The sequence below is a fragment of the Herpailurus yagouaroundi genome, unplaced genomic scaffold, assembly GCF_014898765.1.
Source record: "Herpailurus yagouaroundi ecotype Mexico unplaced genomic scaffold, PumYag 483, whole genome shotgun sequence".
NCBI classification, from domain to species: domain Eukaryota; kingdom Metazoa; phylum Chordata; class Mammalia; order Carnivora; family Felidae; genus Herpailurus; species Herpailurus yagouaroundi.
Genome location: NW_024412700.1, coordinates 6118349 through 6142858, shown reverse-complemented (window position 1 = coordinate 6142858; position 24510 = coordinate 6118349). Strand labels below are relative to the sequence as shown.

The window sequence follows — 24510 nt, the reverse complement described above, 5'->3', positions numbered from 1 at the left end:
TGGACTGTGACGTCTTGTAGTCCTGAGTTCAAAACTCAACTCCACCACTCACCAGATGTCGACCTGGAGCCTCACTTTCCTCATATACAAAATGGGGCTGCAGGGGCGGAGCCAAGCAGTTACCACACAGGGAGCACAGTGCCCGAGGCACGGAAGGAAAGTCACACTCAGTACGTGTCACCGACCCTTCGTACCCTTAACCGTCCCGGGTTCCTCAGCTTCCTCATCCGAGGAACTGATGCACTAGGCGATGGACCTCGAGTGGGAGCGGCCCCCGGACAGGCAGAAGGGTCCGTTGCGTTCAGAGAATGCGCGACTGTGACCCTGTGGCAGCCAACCTTGGGCGAAGCCCCCAGGTGCCGCAGGAGTAAACAGAGGTGCACACACTTAACTAGCAACATGGTGTCTGAACGCGGACAAGTGGAGCACAATCTAAAAATGTACCTAAAGTCCGTAGTGAAAGTAAGAAAGAAGGCCTCTATTTTTTTTATGTTGAAGTACATTAAAATTCCATTAATACCCTTCACAAATTCCCAACACACCTACTTTTGCTTAAGGGCCTGAGTCCGACTCTTCTGTCGGCGTGAGGCTGTCGCAAAATCCATGAAAATTCCACAAACAGGGGCTCTGGAAGGGGAACTGTTTGCATCTAAACAAAAAAACAACAAAAAAAGCTATTTTGTACAACTGAAGTACTTCTTTCACACAGGACAGCTTCCCCAGCTTCAGAGACACTGGTTTCTCTACAAACTTGGGAGAACATTCCATACGTCTGCACTTGCCATCTCAGTTTTGCTACCTCTGCAGCAGGATGCAAAACAGGAGCATAAGAAGCACTCTGCCTAACTTTCGCTCGGATGACTATATCATATTAACTGCTAATCATAATTAGTTGTATTAATTACTAATCATTACTTATTCTCTTTCAGTGACTTTAAAATATTTACTCTTACTTTTAAAATATTTATCACGTGGAGATACCAAGAATTCCTGAGCTGGACACGTTTCTAATTTTGCACAGGAAATCCGAGAAAGAAGGGCTCACTTAGGAGTGTTCGAGACCGGTTCGGAGGGCCACATTCCTGAACCCGTCTCCCCGAGCTGGCCCTGGGCTCTGCTGCCCCCACCCTGAGCCTCCTGCTGACACGCTTTCCTTGTGGAAGGTCAAAGACAGTGGCCTCAGAAAACAAGCACACGTGCTGCAGACGGGGAAAGGGGAGCAGGGCCACGTCCAGGACTGGCGGTTCCTGCCTGAGCGCCCACAGGCTGACACGTGCTCACAGCCACCCGCAGGCTGCAGGCGCTGACCAGAGGCCGCGTGCAGCTGTTTTCCCCGAAGACAGTCCCTATCACACGTTACAGTCGCCTGGCATCGTCGTGGGAGCACGGGACACTCACACATCTGCCACCTAAGATTAGAAGAATTCCACCCACAAGGACCGTGCAGGCTCGGGCACCCACTGTCCCCTGAGACGGATGCGCACCTGTCTCTGCCTCCCTCTCACCCTCCGTCAGACCTCGCTTCCGAGACAGTTTGCAGGACAACTCGCCAATCCTTTCGTTTTCTGCATTAATGGCTTCCTGAATTTCTTGTATCTCCTTTTTTCTAGCCAGAGGAAGCTCTTCGATGTTCTCTTTTGGTTCCAGTTCATTTGAGACATCGTCATCTCCATCACAAACCTCAAAGTCATCTTCGTAGTCCTACAAATGATAATTACACCCTGGAACCTTTAAGACAAACCGACCTTAAACAACACTCATATGAAACAAAACATACAAATTAGAACTTACAACAGACAAAATTCTCGTTATGGCTAAGAAAGGTTTTTATAGTTAACTGATTTCAACACCACTGAGCTATAAATCTGTATAGACTGCTGCCTTATTCTCTAAAAATGAACTGCACTGTATAGATTTACATACACGGACAGCTCTTAACAACAGAAGCATGCAAACGTTTTTGTGCTGAGAATGTGAGAGTGTGTGTAAGTAAATATACACACTCCACTCACACGTACATTCATTCAAACATACACACACGTTTGGATGCAGTGCACTTAATGGGTTAAACTGTAAAATCACTCAACCCCATCACCTGGTGGCACTGACAGGTGCCAGCACCTGTTATTGGTAACAAGCCTAAATGAAACACAGGTGGAGTAAAAGTAGCAAAGAGAGAGAAATGAAGCCATTAAGTTACTGTACTTAAGCAAATTTTAAGAACAAATTATTTTTAAGCTGAGAAAAATTTTAACTGTTATACAAACTTCAAAATCATCTTCCAAACAAGGTGTATATTCATCAGTTCCAGCATTTTCTATATTAGTGTCTTCCTTTTCAATTTCCTGGAGGCAAAAACCAAACACATAACAAAAAAATTCAATAGCAAATTTGAATTTTGCAAATAGATTGGGAAAATATGTTTTCTAAGATTCATTTAATATTGCTAACTTTAAAATGTATTTAAATTTTTTTTAATGTTTACTTATTTTTGAGAGAAAGGGTAGACAGAGCGTGAATGGTGGAGAGGCAGAGAGAGAAGGAGACACAGAATTCGAAGCAGGCTCCAGGCTCCGAGCCGTCAGCACAGAGCCCGACGCGGGGCTCGAACCCACGAACCGTGAGATCGTGACCTGAGCCGAAGTCGGACGCTGAACCAACTGAGCCACCCAGGCGCCCCAATTTTAAAATGCATTTATAAAACTAACACAACCTAACTGCAAATTCTTTAAGAAATACCTCGCTAACCAGTATGACCATAAAGAGACAAAAGTTAATGAACTCGTCCTTTCTGAGAAACCGTACAATTCTGACGAGATGTGTAACAGGGCATTCTCAGAGCGTCCCTGTTCTCTTCACGGAGGGCAGACAGGCTGTGCCAACACTGGCCCCGCAGGACCAGAGCGCTCCTGCCTCGTGGCTTTGCCCTCCAGGCCTGGGGCTCACCAGGGGGATTCTCCAAGTCCTACAGTGGGAAGCGTGCCCTGTCAGGCTCTGGGGGTTTAGGAGGTGAGCTTAGATCACCCTAAAGCCACCCTGGTCTGGATCTTCAGGACAGTAAGAGGCTACCAGGAAAACCAAGTAGAAACATATTCCGGGTTTCCAGGATAAGAGGGGAGCAAAAATGAAATACGTGTTTAGAAAACTCGTCCTTCCCACCCCGAAGCCATTCCTCCTCTTGTCCACATCCTACCGCCCCGCAACACAGCACCTCCGTGTCACGCAGGCGCAGATAAGGCACCTCCCCTACCCCTCATCCTCGGCCCAGCAAACCCTCCCTGCCGCACGCCCTCCTGTTCACTCAAGCACAGAGACCCTCTGAGAGAGAAATGTGACCACAGCACACCCACGTCCACACCTAGGTAGCCCCACCCTTGCTGGAGAGCGCCCCCACACCAAACGTTCCCCAGAAGCACTCCAGCTCTGATCCCAGGGGGAGCAAGCGCGCCAATAAAGGGGACCCTCTGGGCTTGGGTGCAGAGGGGCAGGAGGACGGTGGGAAAGAAATGATCCCCAGGTTTTCACGGGTGAAAACTGGGAGGATGCTGGCACCTCAACCAGAAGATGCACGGAGGTGGGGGAGGGAGTCCATGGGGAGGGTGGGAAGCATGGCTTGGATGTGCTGAGTGTGAGGAGGACAGCAGGGCCAGCCAGGAGGAGGACGGCACGGACAGCCTGGAGGAGGACGACAGGGCCAGCCAAGAGAAGATGGAGTTCGGGAGGCATTCAGTGACGTGGCCGGGCGCCTTCTAGAACCCAATAAAGTGCCGTGCGGTAAACAGTGCCAGAAAACCAACACTTCACGCCACACAGATTCTAGCTGCTCCTCAAAGTGGATAATATCTGGTCTGACTTTCTCAAAGTGCACAGGACTGACAGGATTATTAAGGACACCTCACTGCCTGGGGGTTGGGAAGTTACTTTATGCTGATACTTTATAGGAAAAACTACTCGTAAAAAGGTCCTTTGGGCACACTGTCATATAAAGTCACTGTACGTTACAGCGAATGACACATTACATTTATTGCACCAACAGATAAGACACCTGTTAACTGATAAGAGAAACAAAAATGTGTGCAGAAGTTTTAAGCACATCTCGGGCATCACACTGCCCAATCCCGTTCAGCTCCCGAGGACCCCTGACACCACACCCACAGGGGCTCTGCACACGTCCCAGCAAACAACACACTCCCAGAGTGGGCCAGCCTCTCCTCCAGGGGTCGGCAGGGCCGATGTGTGACTTCTCTGCAGAGCTCAAACCCAGCCAGAGACGATGACAACAAAAGTACCACCAGCAGAGCCCAACTGCCCCTTCATCAGTAGCATTAAGCAGAGTGTGGGGAATAAGTTTAGGAATTCCCTGAGCCTGCACTGATGGGTTCACAAGGCATAAAGAATTACAAAGCCATAGAATGCTCACACCCAAGTTTGGGTAAACAGGATTAGGTAAATAGGTACAGGAGTCCCAGGATGGGGCCCGGGCGGGGCGGGGTTGGGGGAGGGCGGAGGGCAGAGGCCCCAGGATAGAGAGGGCAGGGCCAAAGCCCCAGGAGAGAGAGGGTGGGACCAAAGCCCCAGAATAGAGGGGGCAGGGCCCAGGCCCCAGGATAGGGAAGGCAGGGCCAAAGCCCCAGGGTAGAAGGGATGGGGCCCAGGCTCCAGGATAGAGGGGATGGGGCCCAGGCCCCAGGATAGACAGGGCAGGGCCAAAGCCCCAGGATAGAGAGGGCAGAGGTCCCAGGATAGAGAGGGCAGGGCAAAGGCCCCAATACAAAGCTATATGAAGTAAATAAGATTAGGTATGCAGGGTGGATTCACCCAATTTAGTACTATAGCAGAAAGCTGCTCTCACAGGAAGGAAGGAACAAATTAAGTAAACAGGTAAATAGGGCTATAGGCCACTGCAGGATGAAGCTGCCCAGAATGGAGCTGATTAGCAAAAGAAAGGTGCCTTGTTGACCCTGAGGTAGCAAGCTCTGTCTGTCTTGTTCCCTAGGCTGGTAAGATAAACAGACATGATGCCTCAAGTCTGCTGTTAACATCCATCTGCCCCGGGCCAGGATTTTGGTTTATATTGACCCAAACCTCTAACACCATATATCTTCAAAACCCCCTTTTCCTCATGCCCATGAGTTAATGTTCCCAGATTTATTGTCTCTTTGTGCACGTCCATCAACATGTTTGTAAGCCTTTTGATCCTAATAAAAACGGAGCAAGGACCTTAATCGGGGTTCTTGTCTCCTCCCAGACATCAGCCATCTCGCACATTTTAATCCTGCGTCCCGCTTTCTTGCTGGACAAGAAAGAACTTTAGGCCCAGAGTCTAGGACAGTACAGTGCCTGATGCCTGACTGGTCAGCTCTGGAAAGAACTGCTCAGTTCTCAATGACCTCCTCTTATAAGAGGATAGTGCCATTTCCTTGATCTCCCTGGTTTGCCTTATATTTCTGAAAATTATCTGTTACCTTGACTCTGTCTCACCGATAACGAATCTCATCTTTTAGTTGGCTTCTTCAATCCTCCTCAACCTTCTTGAATTTGAATACAGAGCAAAGATGAAAAGGCTGGCTGTTCACTTAGCTGGAACCTCCTCCCTGCCATGCTCTTTGCAAAACCTTCTCCTCTCCCTGACAGAGGAAGGCCGCGGCATCCAAGCTCCTGCCCAGTGAACCAGTCATCTCCTTCCAGCCCTATACACAAGATGCCTTTGGCACCACCCAGGACTCTCAGATGCAAATTAAATGTCATTAAAATCTATTCCTTCCCTTCATACCAATGTTCTGCTGTCTAAAAGGAATAATGATGGGGCGCCTGGGTGGCTCAGCCGGTTAAACGTCCGACGTCAGCTCAGGTCACGATTTCACGATTTGTGGGTTGGAGCTCCGCGTCGGGCTGTGTGCTGATAGCTTGGAGCCTGAAGCCTGCTTCAGATTCTGTGTCACCCGTCTCTCTCTGCCCCTCCTCCGCTCATGCTATGTCTCTCTCTCAAAATAAATATTAAATAAATAAATAAAAGGAATAATGATTACCCTAATAAAGAGGCAGTATGAAAGCAAAGTATGATGAGTAAAAGCATGCCTTTGGCAAAATATAAAAGACATACTCTCCTTACCGCAATTTCTGCACTTCCTGGCCTCAGAGCCTGCTTCCCCACCGCGGAGCCCTCTCGGCAGCTCTGGTGGAAGATAGCAGAGCCGGTCAGGCCAACCACTGATACACCTGGTCCCCCATGAAGGCACTGCCCTCAGTGGCTGAAGACCTGGGTTCTGGCCCCGAGGTGCACAAACAAGGTCACTGAGGGCAAGTAATCCTGTGCCTCGGTTTTCCCCTCTGAGAAATGGGAATAATTGTGGTCCCCCCCCAGCCACAGGGATGCATTCCAAGACCCCCAATAGATGCCTAAAACCGTGGATGGTCCCAAACCGTACACATGCCACGTTTTTTCCTATACATACGACACCTATGATTTAATTTAAGTTTAATTTATAAATTAGGCACAGTAAAAGATTAGCAACAATAACTAATAACAAAACAGAACAATTATAACGATATCCTGTAATAAAAGTTATGTGACTCTGGTGTCTCTCTCAAAATACCCACTGTCCTGCATTCGCCCCTCCCTGTGATGATGTGAGATGGTGAAATGCCCACGTGACGAGGCGAAAGGAGGGGGGTAAGCAGGCGTGTGACACAGCATTGGGCTACTACTGACATCTGATGATACATCCGAAGACAGTCATCTGCTTCCGGCCCGTTGCTCCCCGCGGGTATCTGAACCACGGATAAGGGGGCACCACCAGACCTACTTCCCAATGCCAGTGACCCTGCACCGGTGAGGAAACTGACTTCCAATCCTGTAGTGGTCACAGCACCAGGAAGGCACAGGTCCTAGACATCACTACCCACAACTATTCAGTGCATAAGACTGGAAACGGCATGGTGTATGACCATGAAGAGAATAAGGACTTCTCCGTGTGTCCAGAAAATTACTCTGGCATATTGTAGGCTTTCCATAATGCTGAAGAATTCAACGAAGATACACTCAGCATCGATGCTACAAAACATATGACCCAATTCATAAGCCAAAACAAGCTGTCAAATACCTTCAAGAATCTTTCAGGAAAAAAAAAAAATCATACATTTTGCTCCACTGGCAAAAAAAAAAAAAAAAAGAATATAAAATATCTCACTGATAATTTTTTATACTGATTACATGTTGAAAAGATATTTCAGAAATATTGATTATAACATTATTGAAATGAATTTTTTTTGCTTCTTTAATGTGACTACTACAAAATTTATAACTACAAATGTGGCTCACGTTATAACTCTAATGAACAGTGCTAATCTAGAGCTCATGAAAAGAAGTGGGAGATAGAAGGAAAACATTAAAAAAAATCTATATTATTATCATCCAACAACTCCAGTTCAAGAATTTACCCACAAAAAGCGTGAGGGAGGTCTGCACCCCTCGAACTGAACGGTTTCCACAATGCACTAGGAAAAACAAGATGTTGCAGGGGAGTGGAGGTGTGTGTGCATGGAGGAAAAAAGGTGCCCCCAGTTACCAAATATAAACATTCATACACGGCTGTAAAAGATGACACAGAGAAAAGAATACAGGGGAAGCAGTCTCTGTAAGGCTAACTTTTTTTCCTTAGGTGGTGAGTGCTCCAACCAGCCCCCAAAACTGAATGAATAAAACAAACCCACATCAAAACAACACATGCCGTGTGATCTAATTTATGTAAAAGTACATGTGTTTCGTGTATGTACATGGAATAAAGCGACACATAAAAATTTGGCACAAATGTTAAAGATGATTATCTCAGTGTCACGGGTTTCAGACAACTACCAAAGAAAGTGACAGAAAAAATTGTTCTTCATAAATAATAACCCAAATCTGCTTGCCACATTACCTATAATAACAAAACAACAAACTAAGAAAATGGTTGGATGATAATTAAAAGCCCAGAGCCCAGCACTTCGCAGCGATCATCTCCATGAAGACTCCTCTGATGGGAAATATGACGCGGGGCTGCAACACAAAGACTGAGAACCGCTCACCAGCACGGAGACCGCGGCGGGAGGGCGGGGCCGTGGGCGGTGTGCTGGTGCTGACGCCAAATGTAGGACAGAGCTTGCAGACAGAGCTTGCAGGCGAGGTCTGAGCCCAGGCTTCCCTGCGGGAAGACTTTAATAACTGACACAATTCCCTCACTCGCCTGACTTCCGACTCTTCCGGAGGCAGCCGCGGTGATTTATGTCTCCAGGAGCTTGTCCCTTCCTGTAAGTGGCCTAATGTACTGCGTGAAACACTGCTGCTCTATCCGCTAGTGACCAGGGGCGCCAAAGGCTCTGCTACCGTAGAGCTTCTCTATTTCTCCCTTTAGTTCTGTATCTTAAGGCTCTTTTGTTAGGTGCACGTGCACTTATAACTGTGGCATCTTCCTGTGAGCTAATTGTTGTACCATCATGCAGGTCCTTCGATATCTGTCTCCGAGTCACTTCTGTCTGACACTAGGGCAGGCACTGGGGCAATGACACACTTGCCGTCTGATGCTTTATCTTGTCCAGTTTTCCACTTTCCATCTGTTTGAGTCTTTTAACCTAAATATGTCTGCTATGTCCTCCTGGAATACGCACTCAGGAAAAACTCCCCTGCTGGCAAGGCCTGTCTCAGGCTCTGCTATCAAGGGGAATCACAAACAGACACTCGTGGCTAATCTTGCCGCCTAAGAAAATCAACAGAAGGGCCCCTGGGGGGCTCAGTCGGTTAAACGTCTGACTCGATTTCAGCTCAGGTCATCATCTCACGGTTTGTGGGTTCAAGCCCCATGTCAGGTTCCGTGCTAACAGCACGGAACCTGCTTGGGAGTCTCTCTCCTTCTCTCTCTCTGCCCCTCCCCTGCTCACACTCTCTCGCTCTCAAAATAAATAAACTTAAAAATAAAATAAACATAAATGTCTTACCTTCTTTCTTGAGTCTTTATCTTTTCCATTATTTCTTACTAAACTCTCTGCATACCTAGAAAGTAGGACCAAATTCAAAATTAATTTTAAACAAAGACATGAAACCTAAAACATTTTACACGTCAATGAAAGCTCTTAGCAATATCTGATATGACTAAGAAATGCTATACACTGGCAAACTTCCAAAGCCTGCTTCATTAGAGCAAGGAATACTAAGGTCTTTCTACATTTTCATTGTTCTAGCAGCAACCCTAGAAAGAAAATATCCTCAGTAGAGGGAAAAAACTATGTGTTTTAACAAAGTTCTATGTATGACTCTATATCCTTATGAGAGTTCTAGAAAACTCCTGTAATTTTATTGGTCAATCAAAAACATTACTTTACGTTTAACATATCTTTATTCCCAAAAGAAAGATTTAACTCGAAATAAGTTCTATTTTTTAATCACATGCTATATGTTAGCTAGGACCTAAAATTAAGGCTTTCAGAATTTTAAATGGATTCTTCACTTTCAGAACCTAGACTCACCAATTCAATACAGCATGTGGTCTAAAGAAACAGAGAACTGAGCAGAAGCCCCAGGCAGCCCAGCAGGTCTGCGATACAAAGTCTAGGAACCTTCACCCCCAGGACTAACTGCTAGGTTTGCTCAAACTTCAAAATTTAGGCAAAGTACTTTTAACCTGAGTTTCCCTGATCTGTGAAAAAGAATTACCAAACGTGGTTGTCACAGAGAACAAATTAAAATCTGGAGCTTACATACAAAAAGAGCACACACACAAACTCTAATCTGTAACCTTCATCAAAATAAAAAGCTTCTGCACAGTGAAGGAAACAACAAAACTAAAAAGGCCGCCCATGGAATGGGAGAAGATATTTGCAAATGACATAGCGGATGAAGGGTTAGTATCCAAAATATATAGAGAACTTCTAAAACTCAACACCTGAAAAATGAATAATCCAAATAAAAAATGGGCACTTCTCCAAAGAAGACCCAGATGGTCAACAGACACACGACAAGATGTTCAACATCACAGATTATCATGGAAATACAAATCAAAACTACAATGAGCTATCACCTCACACCTGTCAGAACGGCTCACATCAACAACACAAGAAATGACAAGCGTTGGCAGGACGTGGAGCAAAAGGAACCCTCGTGCGCTCTTGGCGGGAACGAGAATTGGTGCAGCCACTGTGGAGAACAGGGTGCAGGTTCCTCAGAAAGCTAAATACACAAGTACCGTAAGGGCCAGCAATGACTCTACTAGGTTTTTACCCAAAGAATATAAAAATGCTAATTCAAAGGGATACATGCACCCTGATGTTTATAGCATCATTATCTACAATAGCCTAGATATGGAAACAGCCCGAGTGTCCACCGAGTGATGAATGGATAAGGAAGATGTGATACACACACACACACACACACACACACACACACACACACACAGGAATATTACTTGGGCATAAAAAAGAATGAAATCTTGCCATTTGCAACAACACGGATGGAGCTAGGGAGTCAGCAAGGTCAGTCAGAGAAAAACAAATACCACATGATTTCACTCACATGTGCAATTTAAGAAACAAATTCTTTTCTCCTAAAGAGAGAGAGACAAACCAGGAAACGGAGACAAAGCAGAGAACGCACTGCTGGTCACCAGAGGGAAGGTGGGTGGGAGGATGGGGGAACAGGTGTTGGGGACGAGGATGCACTTGTGATGAGCACCAGGTGATGTACAGAAGTGCTGAGTCACTGTGTTCTACACCGAATCTAATATAACGCTATATGTTAACTGGAATTTAACATAAAATATAACACTGCATGTTAAGCTGGAATTTAAATAAAAACTTATAAAAACTCTAGAGCTTACAAAAACGAGACTTTACACACAAACTCTAATCCGTAACCTTCACAACACCCACACAAAATAGGTACCCTCCTGAGACCCTCACCAGCGGAGAAAAGGTTCTGGAGGACTACCCAACGTCCCAAGAGGGGGCAGGCCTGCCACTCCAGCAGGTTGGTGCCTGCACCCTGGCCCTCACCAAGGCTACAAAGCCAAAGAAGGCATATTTGATTTGTGCTCTGACTTACACACACTGGCCAGGGGGCACCTGCTGGCAGGGAAGGGTGCCAGGAGCCCGTCTGCAGCGGCCCCGCCCTCTCCGGCTGTGCCACAGGGCAGAGGCTCCCCCCCCACACACACGCTCGCACTCCAAAGTCAGCGCTAACTTTCCAAGTTCGTATGAGCAGATGTTAAAAAAGCAAAACAAGACTAATAATTTATAACAAGCTTCCTAGCTCCTTCAGGGCACCTAGGATATAATTTGGAGGGGCTGTATCAGGAGTACATGAGTATACCCATACTTCACTTTCATTTACTGGCTATAATCAGGACCGGTAAGAAAAAATCATTTTAAAGCATTCTTCAAGAAGCACAGTGCACATAATAGTCACCAGAGAGCGCATGATCCTTCCTGGCTGCTGGTCGGATCTCTCCTTGAACTTGCACCCCGATTTCTGTGCTCACTGTCCTATGAAACAGAAAATTCCATGACATTCATTAATGGATTGTAGTAAATTAACTAATTAGTGAACTCTGTAAAACAAGCATGGACTCAAAATTCCACAAAAGCATCTCTAATCTTTTAAAGTATGTTTTTACCAGCTAGCTTCAGTAAATTGTATACTTAATGTAAGGAAGATAAGAAAAGGTGTACTAAAAGGTGATGACACATTACCTCAGTAAGTCAAAGAAATTTATACTTATCAATTTCATATTACTTTCAGATAAATCTGACTGGTCCCTTGCACTGCTTAAAATTATGCACTTTCAAACATAATGTGGCTACTTCAGAGATCCATCTACCTACAAAAAAGAGAATGTAAACAATCTTCTCTTGAATTAAGAGAATCTATAAAAATAAAATTAAAACCATCAGATTGCAAACCAACATATCCAGGTAGGTCACTGAAACGAGAGAGGCATCTGTTGAATAAGCGCGGGCAGGAAGCAAGACCTGCAGGGTGGGGGGTCTGGAGGGAGAGCTGGCTGGTGACAAGACCCCAGGGGACAAGGGGAGTACCTCCCTAGGGCAGGGAAAGCTTACAAGACCTGGGGACTGATCCCTGAAGAGTGAGAGCAGAAGGAAGACAGGACTAAATCACTCACTAAGGAAGACAATCTGGAGGGCAATACACAACGTGTATCAAAAGCCTTAAAAATAGCTAAAACTATTCAAATACTTTCTTCGACCTATAAATTCTACTTCTGGGAAATTATTCATAGAAAAGAAAGACGTATTAAGGTTTTAAATCTGTTCGTTACAGAATATTTATGAAATCAAAAAACCTGAATGTTCAATATTAGGTTACTTGTTAATAAATAAGGTTATGACATAGGAAAGGATACCAGATGGCCATTAAGTATCCAGTTGTTAAAAATCACTTTCCAGGGGCACCTGGGTGGTTCGGTCCGGTAAGTGTCCAACTTTGGTTCAGGTCATGATCTCACGGTTCGTGAGTTCAAGCCCCACGTCAGGCTCTGTGCTGACAGCTTGGCGCCTGGAGCCTGCTTCCGATTCTGTGTCTCCCCCTCTCCGCCGCCCCCCCCCCCCCCCCATGCTGGTTCTGTTTCTTTCTCTCTAAAAAAAAAAAAAAAACATTTAAAAAAAATTTTTTTAATTTATTTTCCAGAATGAAGAGAAAAAATAGCATGACTCTAATTTTGCATTTTTATAAAGTTCATTTATAAAGTTCATTTTCATATAGGAAGCTTTGCGCAGTGACAGTATCGTAGCCAATGAGGTTTATCCGAGGCGCGATTATTGCTAATTGAAAACTTCATATAGGAAAAGAATTGTAAGTATATACATATTTACTATTAAATTGATTATCTCTGAGTCTGGGATCATGAATAAATTTTTTTTTTACTTCTTCCTGTACTTAAAAATTCTTCCAAAATTAATTAGAGAAAAGTATAATTACATGTTTAACAGGAAGAACAGTCTGGCATCAGTCTACTAAATACATTGGAATGGGGAGAAAATGAAATCAGTAGTTCTAGGTAGGGAAAAATTATGATTTAATGGCTATCTAGATAAAAAGAAAACAAAGAAAAGGTAGCCATGAGCTCAGTGCTTTGTTCCCAAGCTGTGTGGGCTGGTCAGGAGGGTTCTGGCTAGCAACAGATGCCCACAAGGACCTGTTGAAGTCACTACCCCAAAAGTAGAAAGGAGCACATCCATGTTCAGCAGTGGTTAATAGAGGGCTAGGGCCACGGGATTCTTCTGGTAGATAAGTCAATATTGCTCAGTTACCTTTAGAAGACACTCTGTTATAGTTATTATGCTTAACCATGCCTTCTTTGTCCCTGAAAACTGAAAGAGTGGGGCGCCTGGGTCATTCAGTTGGTTGAACGTCCAACTCTTGACTTCAGCTCAAGTCATGATCTCGTGATTCATGAGATCAAGTCCTGAGTCAGACTCTGAGCTGACAGTGCAAAGCCTGCTTGGGATTCTCTCTCCCTCTCTCTCTCTCTCTCTCTCTCTCCCTCTCTCTCTCTGTCTCTCTCTTCCCCACCCCCATCCTGCCTCCTCCCCTGCTTGCTCATGCTCATGCTCTCTCTTTCTCTCTCTCAAAATAAACTTTAAAAAAACAAAAACAACTAGAGGATGGGGGCCCCTGGCTGGCTCAGTCAGCAGAGCACACAACTCATTTTTTCTTTTTATATTTTAATTTTATAAAGAGAGAGCACGTGAGTGGGGGAGAGGGGCAGAGGGAGAGAACCTTTTTTTTTTAATTTCTTAAAAATGGTTTATTGATTTTTGAGAGGGAGAGAGCGACCAGGGGAGGGGTGGAGGGAGTAGGGGACAGAGGATCCGAAGCAGGCTCTGTGCTGACAGCAGAGAGCCCAATGCGGGGCTCGAACTCCCCAACTGTGAGATCCTGACCTGAGCGAAGTCAGAAGCTCAACAGACTGAGCTCCCCAGGCGCCTGAGCACATGACTCCTAATCTCAGGGTGTGAGTTTAAGCCCTACCTCGGGTGTGGAGCCTACTTTAAAAACAAAAAAGAGAAACTGGAGGAGGCACACAATAAAAGTCACGCACAGTTAAAATAACAGACCAAAAACCATCCAGAGAAAGTGAGAGAGAATGACGGAGAACACGACCCCCGGGAACGGTCCTGGCTTACACCTGTTACACAGTTAGTAACACTGGCCCTCGTACTTGATGGTCACCTCAGCAGTAATTACATCAATCACCAGGCTAACATAGTAACTAAGATAAAAAGCATATTTTGAGCGCCTGAAAGTCACGGCAAAGAGAAATGTTAAATACACAGTGCTCACTAATCGCTTCTAATGTACTATATACTTATTTATTTCTTTATTGTACGGCTCCTCCAATGAAACTTAAACACCACAAAAATACAAATTTGTGTTCACAGCTGTGTTCTCAGCACATAGAACAAAGGCCATCACACAGTGGCCAGTCCACAAATATGAACAAATCATTGAAAAGAAAGAAGTTTGTCAAAAGAGTCTCTCTTGGGGCTAATTATTATGTTAATCCCTATGGAAAGAGCATTGTTGAAGGCAGTGGTTTTATTAACACAGGGCCATTTCTTAGGCTAGATGTGTATATTGTGACAAGTCTCAAAAAGGCATTTCTGTGGGGAACCAAACAGGTTGTTTCTAGGAACTAAATGTGATCTAGGGAACGTAAAATAGGCAAGTTCAATACAATGTTAGTGGTAGGATCTAGGTGGTGGAAACTTGTCGATTTTGCTGTATGCTTAAGAATGTTCATAATAAAATAATAGAAAAACACACTAAAAATATTTTAATCTAGGGAAATAATTTTTTTAAGGTTTTTTAAAGTTCACTTATTTATTTTTGAGAGAAAGAGAGAGTGTGAGCAGGAGAGGAATAGAGAGAGAGAGGGAGAGAGAGAATCCCAATCAGGCTCCACACTGTCCGCACAGAGCCCAACATGGGGCTTGAACTCAAGAACCATGACATCATGACCTGAGCCAAAATCAAGAGCCAGACGCTTAACCACCTGAGCCACCAGGTGCCCCTAGGGAAAGCGATTTTAAACACAAGAGGGATGAATACCTCTCGGTGAGGGTCCCTTCTCAATTACTGCCTCCCTCAGCTTGTTGACATGAGTACATGGCTATGAATGTAAACACACAGTGAGGCTGATCCAAGGGAGGTCCAGGGACTTGAGATACACACATACACACATGGTTAACAAAATTGCTCCTGTCATACAACTGCTAAGAAACATGACCAGTGTTCTGATGAGGGGTGGAGGCTGCAGGTGACAGGGTAGGGGTGCAGTCCCGCTGTGAGGGAAGGTGTTGGCAAAGGTACCACAAGGTGCAGGCACCAGGCTGATTTATCGCACTCAGCAAAGAGCCAGCTGGGATGGCCACGAGGCCAGGCAGCGACTGCAAAGGTTTTTTGGGACATCCTTAACACGCACTCCTCCACCAGACACATTTTCGTGGAGGGGCACCTGTCAGTCAGAGTCCCAGGCTTTGGCTGAGCCACCACAGTCTGTGCCCCTGAAGGTCTGAGGCCCCGAGACTCATACCACCTGCCCCTCACTTTGCTTCCACCTGACAGGGAGCACTGCCAAGAGGCAGGAGAATAAAATCATTTTGCTTCAGAGTCTGGAAAAACAGCACAGCAAACAGTGTACAGACGAGAACAAAAAATACAATTAGTATGGGAAAATATGAAGCAACTGCAGCGTCAGGCCCTTTGCAAGCAATGGTTTTATTTTTGTGTTCTGTTGGCTTTGTTCTGTAAACTTAATACTATTAATTCCGATTCAAACATTTTGCTAAATTATTCACTTACTTGCCATTTAAAAATCTGTCTTTTGGGGGCGCCTGGGTGGCGCAGTCGGTTGAGCGTCCGACTTCAGCCAGGTCACGATCTCGCGGTCTGTGAGTTCGAGCCCCGCGTCAGGCTCTGGGCTCATGGCTCAGAGCCTGGAGCCTGTTTCTGATTCTGTATGTCTCCCTCTCTCTCTGCCCCTCCCCCGTTCATGCTCTGTCTCTCTCTGTCCCAAAAATAAATAAATGTTGAAAAAAAAAATTAAAAAAAAAAATCTGTCTTTTTAATGTTTCAAAATTTCAGTTTTATGATAGATTTCTGAATAGATGTTAAAAGTACATTCACGATATAATCAGAAAACGTGACTTCCTATTTCCTAGTAGGTCAGCAGTCTTTGTTGGTCACACTGCACAGACTGAATCACGTCTTTACCAAGGTTACTACTTCTCAGCAACAGGTCTTATCATCTGGCCACACGGAGATCTACCTCCTCTCTAAGAGTAGTGACCTGGGGATGGCTACAAAGGCTACGAAGCGTCAGAAACGGTACCTTGGACTCTCTTTTCGTCAGCTCCTCTCTTGACGACCTCTCTTTTCTACCCGTGTCACCGGGATGCCTCTCTTCGTCGAGACGAGCGCCTTCCCTGTGACGCTTCTCTCTGTGTCTGTCTTCCCCTTCCTTGTCAGAGAACGAGTTACTTTTTTCTCTTGAGTGCTTGTCTCTTTTTTCCCTCACGCTGCTTTTTTCTTGATGTCTCCGCTCTCGATCTGCTTCTTTCTGCCTCCTGTGTCTCCGCTCGCCTCCTTCTTTGTAAAGCCAGTACTGAACAGGATTGTCCTGACTGTCACCGTACTGCAGCTGTGAACGGGACCCACGGAAAACTGCGTCAGCACACGAACACGGCCGCTGGCCTTCGTACCTGCTGTGACGAAAGCAGGGGAGCCGCGCTGCCGCTCACTCCTCCATCCTGACCCTGAAGATGTGCTTCTGGAAGGAAATACCTGCTGTCGGCCGCACAGTCCACAGTCTAGAGGCAACGGAGCACACCGGCCTTCACCCTGAAGTGGAACCCGCGTGCAAACCCCTCAGCGCGGCAGGTGTGCCCCCTCCTCTGCAGCCTCTCCTGGTCATTCTTGTCACCTCCTCCCCAACTCTGACTGCACCCTGCGCTCCACCGACCCACGCTCACTGCTGTGAGATGTGTGACTTCTGTGAACAGAGAACCATGTGCCCGCCAGCCCCTGTCCCTGGCAGTTCACGTGTCTGCTCCCCCACAGGGAGATTCTCAAAACTGGGCACCACTGTCTAGTCACCTCTGTAACCCCCAAACCACGACGGGTGACACTGTCCCATGGTGACGCGTGGCTATTTGCAGAACAGGCTGTGGGTGGGTCATATTTCCGGCTCGAGCTCACAATTATAGGATCATCATCAGATGTCTCACCAGGACCCCAAACAGAAATGCCCTTCTCCTTCCACCAGGGCCAACAGGTTGTCACCGCTCACTCTACAGCCGGAGGGCTCTGTCCCTGTGGTCCCCCTCCCACCACCCCCCATGGCCGCTCAGCGGCCCCCCTACTCCTCCCCTTCACCCGACTCCCACCCACTTTGCTCACTCTGCCAGGACAACCTTCCTAAAGGAACCATATGGGCAAACTCCTCGGTCGTAAAGTTAGATTACTACCACACACCCGTCACCAAGATCAATTCTATGGGGATTAAAAACTTAAGGGGTAAAAAATATTATAAGGCCCCAAAACACAACACAGGCACTACTTACATAATGCTGGTGGGGAAAAGGCTCCAAGCATTACATCAACAACCAAAACTATAAAGACAAACTTGACTACCTCATAACTTTAAACTTACTTATAAAAACAAAGATTCCATGAAAAAAATTCAAAACAGAAGTGGAAACATAAGTTACCAGCAGGGAGTTCATCTTTAAAGTCCTCCCAGAATAAGCTGCTCTGTTAGGAAAGGAAGCAAATGCACACAGGGAATAACTGACAAGAGGGCAGGAAACCCTTTCATAAAGTGCTCAGAAGTGCTCCCTTGTTCTGGATCAAATTAGCAAAGATTAAAAATTATGATCGTGCCCAGCGGCTGCCTAGGACACGGGGAATTACACTCTGACGATACAGCTAATCACAGCTTTTATGTAGAGCAGATGGAGTAAGTTTACATTACTCTCATCTAGCAAGTTCATTTCCAGAAATTAATCAGAAGAAAATAACTATGAATAAACGGAAAGACTTTACCCCATGCATGTCTTTACAATAAAAAAAATCCAGAAGCAACCTGAGCGTCAAAAAGAGCAGATGTGCCAAGAAAACTATGACACACCCATGTCATTGACTGTTATATTACGCAGCCATTAAAATAATATTATAGAGAAACGGGACTTAGAAAACTGCTCCAAATGTATCGTTTAAACAGTTCCTAAGAGTAAAACTCCACGTGAAGAAAACATGTGTGTATACACACACATGCACACAGATACGTACAAAGACCTACTCTATCAGGATAAATACTTAAATACTATCAATAATTGTCTCTGGGTGGACTTTGTTTTTATTTCCTTCTTACTATTTGGATTTCCTAAATTTTCCAAAATCACCTCGTACTTCTCTTGGAACAGAAGAACAACACGTGCGTGTGAGGGAAAAGCGGAGGCAAACTTCCTCAGACCTTGAATCCTGTTCCGACACTTTCCCAAACTGTTTCTAACGCTCCTGCGTGAGCACCCGCTCCTGGGCTTGCGGCCTACCTTTCTTTCGCGGTACCGCCTCTCCCTCTCTTCGTCCCCCCATTCAGCGCCTTCGTCTCTCCTCTCCTTCTCTTCCGCTCTTGCTTTGCTGCCTACAAAAATGGAACATATTTTCAACATTTCCAAACTTTCGCACATCAAAATGATCTTCTAATATCTTTCTGCAATCTCTACTGTACATATTACTTATTTATTACATACTAACACCTATGAAAACAGATTCTTCAGTTAAAACACATCCTCCAGTATCAAGAATGGAAATTTCTAGGGGTGCCTGGTGGCTGAATCAGTTGAGCGTCTGATTCTTGGTTTCAGCTCAGGTCATGATCCCACAGTTCATGATATCAAGCCCCACATTGGGCTCTGCGATAAGCACAGAACCTGTTTGGGATTCTCTCTCTCTCTCCGCCCCCCCCCAACTCCCCCTCTCTCCCAGCTTCTCTCCTGCTTGCACACACATGCACCCTCTCTCTCTCAAAAATAAGTAAGAAACTTTTTAAAAAGAATGGAAAGTTCTAGAATCTAAACTTAAAATGGGCTAAAGAGGGAAATCACAATGCCAACTGCCAGGGAGGGAACCTGGAAAATATGAGACTAGCCCCGCTGGAAATTCAAGAGGGGCACCAGCCCAAATACACATGCCATCTAAGTTCCTGGTCACTGACAGAAGCACTCAGGGAAGCAAAGCCCAGTCCATGGAGAAAAGCTGGGCCATCACCAAGTGCTTGGCTGCAAAGAAAGAGATGCCTGCCTCAGGGATGCCACGGGAACCGCACCAGCTCCACAACTCCTGGAGCCCACTGCCGAGGGCACAGTGGCTGGGGGATGGGGGAGGCCCCTGTGGTGAGGAGAACCCACCCCTACCCACAATTTGAGGTCTCTCCCTGCTGGTCAAACTAGAGTTTCACTTTTGAATCTGTACAGACAACAAAAACAGTCATTAGGCTTAAAATTAAGAGAATCACCATTTTAAAAGATGAGGACAAAATTAAACAGAGAACATGGAAAGAAAGTCCTTATGGAGCACTGATTGCTTTTCTAGGAGCCTGGAATACAAGAGATCCAAACAGGGTCAGGGAGACAGGTGCGGCATGCAGAGAGGGGCCGGGTTATGGGAGCCTGCAGGACAGAGTGGGGTCAGAGTGACTCCTGGGTTTTCCAACCCGAGGAAGAGAAGGGTGCAGCTGCATCAACTACAATGGGTAAGGCTTTGGGGAAGTAGGGTTTGTGGGGATTTGAGAAGCTCAGGTCAGGACCCATTATGTTTGCAACATCCATCAGATGTCAAAGGACACGAGGATGTGTAAGCCCAGAACTCAGGGAAGAAACCTAGCTGGGGACCAAAACTTGGAAATCAGGAACAGATGACGCGTGTATAAAATCATGAGAAAGGATGCAGTCAGAGGGAGGGAGCAGATGAGGTAGCCCAAAGAGCAAGGCCACACTTCCCAGAAGAGGAGGCTCAGAGGAGATGGGAAGGGCCCGGAAATGCCAAGGAAGGGGAAGGAATGTCAAACAGTCTAATCATATGATTACTCGTATCGATAATGCCTTGAAGAAATAAGGTCAGGTAGCAACCACAAAAGAGTGATGCGAGAACAAAAAAGATTTTATTAGAAATAAATACCAAGAGCATCAATATAATAATACTAAAAAGAAGCAACGGATAGGATAGTTGCTGTTAAACTTACCGAGTGGTGAACCCGCTAACCCGTAAGCACAACCCTAGGTATACCTCACCCAACAAAAATGCACTCACGCCTCGATAGCTGCGTCGCTGCTGAGCTGTGTGCCGACACCGGAAGTGGCCCGGCAGAAGGCGACAGCGTGCAACACGAACAGGAATGAAGGGCCTGGGTGTCCATCCTTTTCGGAACCAGGATCTCCAGCCTTCCTGACGATTCTAACAATTCCTACACGTTCTTTAAATATATTCCTTTCTGTGGGGTGCCTGCGTGGCTCAGTCAGTTGAGCGTCTGTCTCTTGATTTTGGCTCAGGTCGTGATCTCACGGTTCGTGAGATCGAACCCCACCTCAGCCTCTGCGCTGACAGCGCGGAGACTGCTTAGGATTCTCTCTCTCTCTCTCTGTCCCTGCCCTGCTCGTGTGTGCACATGCTCCGTCTATCAAAATAGATAAATGAACTTAAAAAAAAAAAAAAACATGATTTTAAAAAATAGTAATAAATATGTTCCTTTTTGTTTATGTCAGCTAGTTTAATTTAAAAAATACAATACTTCCATTTTAAGGCGGGGGCATGCACCTTCACCTTAGAATCCTGGAAATTTAGACAAAAACATTTAAATCTTACTTACGATAAAACTGACACTTTTGAGGTATTCTTATCAAAAAGCATTATTTTTGGGGCGCCTGGGTGGCTCAGTCGGTTAAGCGTCCGACTTTGGCTCAGGTCATGATCTCACGGTCCGTGAGTTGGAGCCCCGCGTCGGGCTCTGTGCTGACAACTCGGAGCCTGGAGCCTGCTTCAGATTCTGTGTCTCCCTCTCTCTCTGACCCTCCCCTGTTCATGCTCTGTCTCTGTCTCAAAAATAAACATTAAAAAAATAAATAAATAAATAAATAAATAGCACTATATTTGTTTATTTACAATGTAGACTCAGCTTTACTTGGGTGATCTAATGAGTTTCAAGAGTAAAACTCTAGCAAATGAGAAACTGTGTTACTCCTTTCACTGACTGAATGAGGTTTTAAAATATCGAAAAGAAAACAGTGAAAAGGACACACACACACCAGAGGCCTACGCCTTCAAGGCCCAAGCTCAGCCGTCTAGAAAAGCACGAGAGGAAACACAATGATGAGTGAGCAACCGCTCCGAGGAAGCTCTTTTACGGAGAAATGCGGACAAGACACAGCGAACGGGGGGCTTGAAGCGGGGCCGCCTGCGGCAGAGACACGCACCTGCCCGCGCCCTGCGCTCCGTCGGCTCCGGGAGCTGCCAGCCCAGCAGGTTGTGCTGGGCCGTCTGCCTCAGCTCCTCCCTCCTCGCTCTGCGCTCTCTGTCCTTGTCCCTGTCTTTTCCTCGACTGTGAGACTTGTCTGCGTCCTGCTCTCGGTATTTCTCTTTGTGCCTTTCTCGGTCCCGGTCTCTGGAGTTCTTTTTCCTTTCCCTTGGCTTTTCTCGGTCTCTGTGCCCACGAGGGTTCTCTCTGGACGCGTGACCGTCTCTCTCAGCAGGCCTCTCTCTGTGCTTGGTGTCTCGGTCTGGGTCCCTATGCTTTTGCTCTTTGTCTTCAGGGAAGTCCACTTCTGACTCCTTACGAAGCTTCTTTTCTCTGTGCTTCTTATCTCCCTTGGGATTACCTGAGTGTGCGGCCTAAACCAAGAGAAAGAAAGCAGAATCCGGAATGTGAGTCCTGCTCATTGAGGTGACTTCACACTAGCTTCCCCTGCTTTCCATCCCAGCAAGATGGGCCTGGAAGACGTGTCTCTGAGGCCACAGTAAGCGGAACGTGATGGAGCATTTCTACGACTGGCAACGGGCACCCGTTCACAAGGGACATCCACTTTTGCTGGCAAGTCAAATCTGAAATACTATACCGAACAGAAAGAAAAAGAAAGGCATACTGTAACTGTGTCTTAAAGTCTCTGAGACAGCAACAGCCTGGGTCCCACTCAAAGAACAAGGACACTCTCCCTGATAAAACTCTCAGGAGGTCTCGATCTCAACCCATTAATCTTAAAGATAAAACCCCCAGTTATTTTACCAACAAAAATGGGTTTCTTCAGGAACGGCAGAGAATTGCCGTCTGGGACAATTAAGCTGTGGCAAAACCACAGGTGATTCTGCAGAACAGAGGAGAGGAGGCTCTTTCACAGAGGAAAGGGGGAGCCGGGAGGGGTGAACTGGGAGCCCGAAGTGTGGTGGCTGCTCGTGAGCTGAGCTGTCGCCAGGGGAGGAGGAGACCTTCCTTCCTCCTGCCGGGCTGGCAAAATAGTATCACGTGGAAGGTGCATCTCTTCCCGTCGGGTCTGCAGTGGACAGTGGAGTGGTGGTGTCTGAGCCCCCCCAGTGCTGGCCTCCCGACCCCCTTTTCCTTTAATTAATTTTCACAGCCCAAGACCCTTCCACACACACCACACAGACACACACACGCACACACGTGCACACACAAATACACACATGCAAACATAACACACACACACACACACACTCTCACAGAGAAACCACACAGACACATACGCACCCACAGTGCACACTATCACGCGCATGCACAGACACACACGGCACACGCCCTGAACCCTAACAGAAACCTGATGGAGCTGGTGGGACGCTGGGCTGGGCAACCCCGTTCCCCCCACAGTTCCAGAGCTATTAACCGTACAGCTTTATCTCTGAGTCGAGAATGCTTCTGAAATGAGCCACACATAAGCAAAGTTAGGCTGTGTTGAAAACCAAATAAAACTCTCCAAGAAACCATCCAAGGTCCAAAAGGACCCCCACCCAAATCTTTAAAACATGTTACCCAGAGGTGTTTTCTGAGGTCATCTGCTTTCCAAGTATCATCTTTCGTTCTTCTCTAAAAAGAAAATTATAAAGTTAGAATTTTTAAAGTTTAAAAAACTAATTTTGTCGCTCTAGTGAGCTGCTTTTTTATTAGGCCATGTAAGTCAAAGGCAATTAGTCATTGACGTGCAAGAAATCACTACCTACTAGAAGGAAAGGCATTAGTAATACAGACTTTTAAAAAAATTACTCCTGGGGCACCTGGGTGGCTCAGTCGGATAAGTGTCTGACTTCGGCTCAGGTCATGATCTCACGGTTTGTGAGTTCGAGCCCCGCGTCGGGCTCTGTGCTGACAGCTCGGAGCCTGGAGCCTGCTTCAGATTCTGTGTCTCCCTCTCTCTCTGCCCCTTCCCCACTCATTCTCTCTCTCTCTGTCTCTCAAGAATAAATAAACATTAAAAAAACTTTTTTAAATTACTCCCTAGTCTAAATGTACCTATAAACGATTATAGTATGTGTTCTTCTGGGTACTTCATAAGAGTAGGTAACACACACTCCCCACCTTTCTCCATGCCACCCAGTGCCCCGTGTCAATGTCTAGTCCCACTGCCCAACATTTCTAGCTGCCAATGGAGCAGTTTCCCCTGAAGTGTCCCTGCTTCCCCTGAAGTGTCCCTGTCTGGCAGGCTGCCCCTATCAGGGGCTGAGCACACAGCAACGTGACTCCTCCATAGGCCCATATACAGTTCACCTGCCACGTGCAAGACATATTTGAATAATAAAAGAAACTCACGAAGCAAATTGTTCAAGGATGTTTTCTGTAGACAACAAGAGAGATTTATCCAGATTATTTTATTTTCCCTTTGAGAAACGCTGCTTTGAGGGTACAAAAAAAAAAAGGTAAAATTTTTGTAAGGTCCATATTTTTTTTAATTTTTTTTTATTTTTAAGTTTATTTATTTTGAGAGAGAGAGAGAGCAGAGGAGGGGCAGAGAGAGAGGGAGAGAGAGGGAGAGAGAGAATCTCAGGCAGGCTCTGTGTGGTCAGAGCAGAGCCTGATGTGGGGCTCAAACCCACGAATCGTGAGATTGTGACCTGAGCTGAAACCAAGAGTCAGACGCTTAACCGACTGAGCCACCCAGGCACCCCTGTAAGATTCAGATTCAAAGCTAATGTAGTACAAATGAAAAACGAATAGTTATTCGTGGATAAGCCACCAAAAATCTTGGTGTGAAAATTAGGGAAATAGAAAAATCATTCACAATAGTTCATAAGTATGCTAATTAGAAATAAATACAAAGCAATCACTTTTAAGATTCTAGCCCAAGTATACTATAACCACAAAATGTACTGAGTTCCTTCTGGAGTGGATTGCAGATCAGTGTAGGGAGAGGGTCAAAGACAAACCACTGACAGCAGGGGGTAGCCGAGCTCCATTCCCACGG

The 24510-nt window shown here is 46.0% G+C and overlaps 1 protein-coding gene and 1 non-coding gene across 7 annotated transcripts in view; one reads left to right on the top strand and one right to left on the bottom strand.

The window, feature by feature from the left end:
• Positions 1-24510, bottom strand: part of DYNC2I1 (dynein 2 intermediate chain 1) — a 70035-nt gene that overhangs the window by 39643 nt on the left and 5882 nt on the right. For 4 of the 6 annotated variants that reach the window (XM_040464562.1, XM_040464560.1, XM_040464559.1 and 1 more), the window contains exons 2-11: positions 23085-23138; positions 21520-21934; positions 18601-18692; positions 16380-16688; positions 11435-11511; positions 8974-9028; positions 6113-6175; positions 2268-2345; positions 1485-1701; positions 547-649 (exon numbers count right to left, since the gene is read on the bottom strand). In XM_040464562.1, coding sequence (XP_040320496.1) covers positions 547-649; positions 1485-1701; positions 2268-2345; positions 6113-6175; positions 8974-9028; positions 11435-11511; positions 16380-16688; positions 18601-18692; positions 21520-21934; positions 23085-23138 — 1463 coding nt within the window. The remainder of the gene's footprint in view (positions 1-546; positions 650-1484; positions 1702-2267; positions 2346-6112; positions 6176-8973; positions 9029-11434; positions 11512-16379; positions 16689-18600; positions 18693-21519; positions 21935-23084; positions 23139-24510) is intronic. The other 2 variants (XM_040464561.1, XM_040464563.1) reach the window with 2 other exon arrangements.
• On the top strand, positions 12751-12888 carry LOC121022988 (U4 spliceosomal RNA). The gene has a single exon (XR_005787210.1). It is a non-coding gene; the product is annotated as a U4 spliceosomal RNA (small nuclear RNA).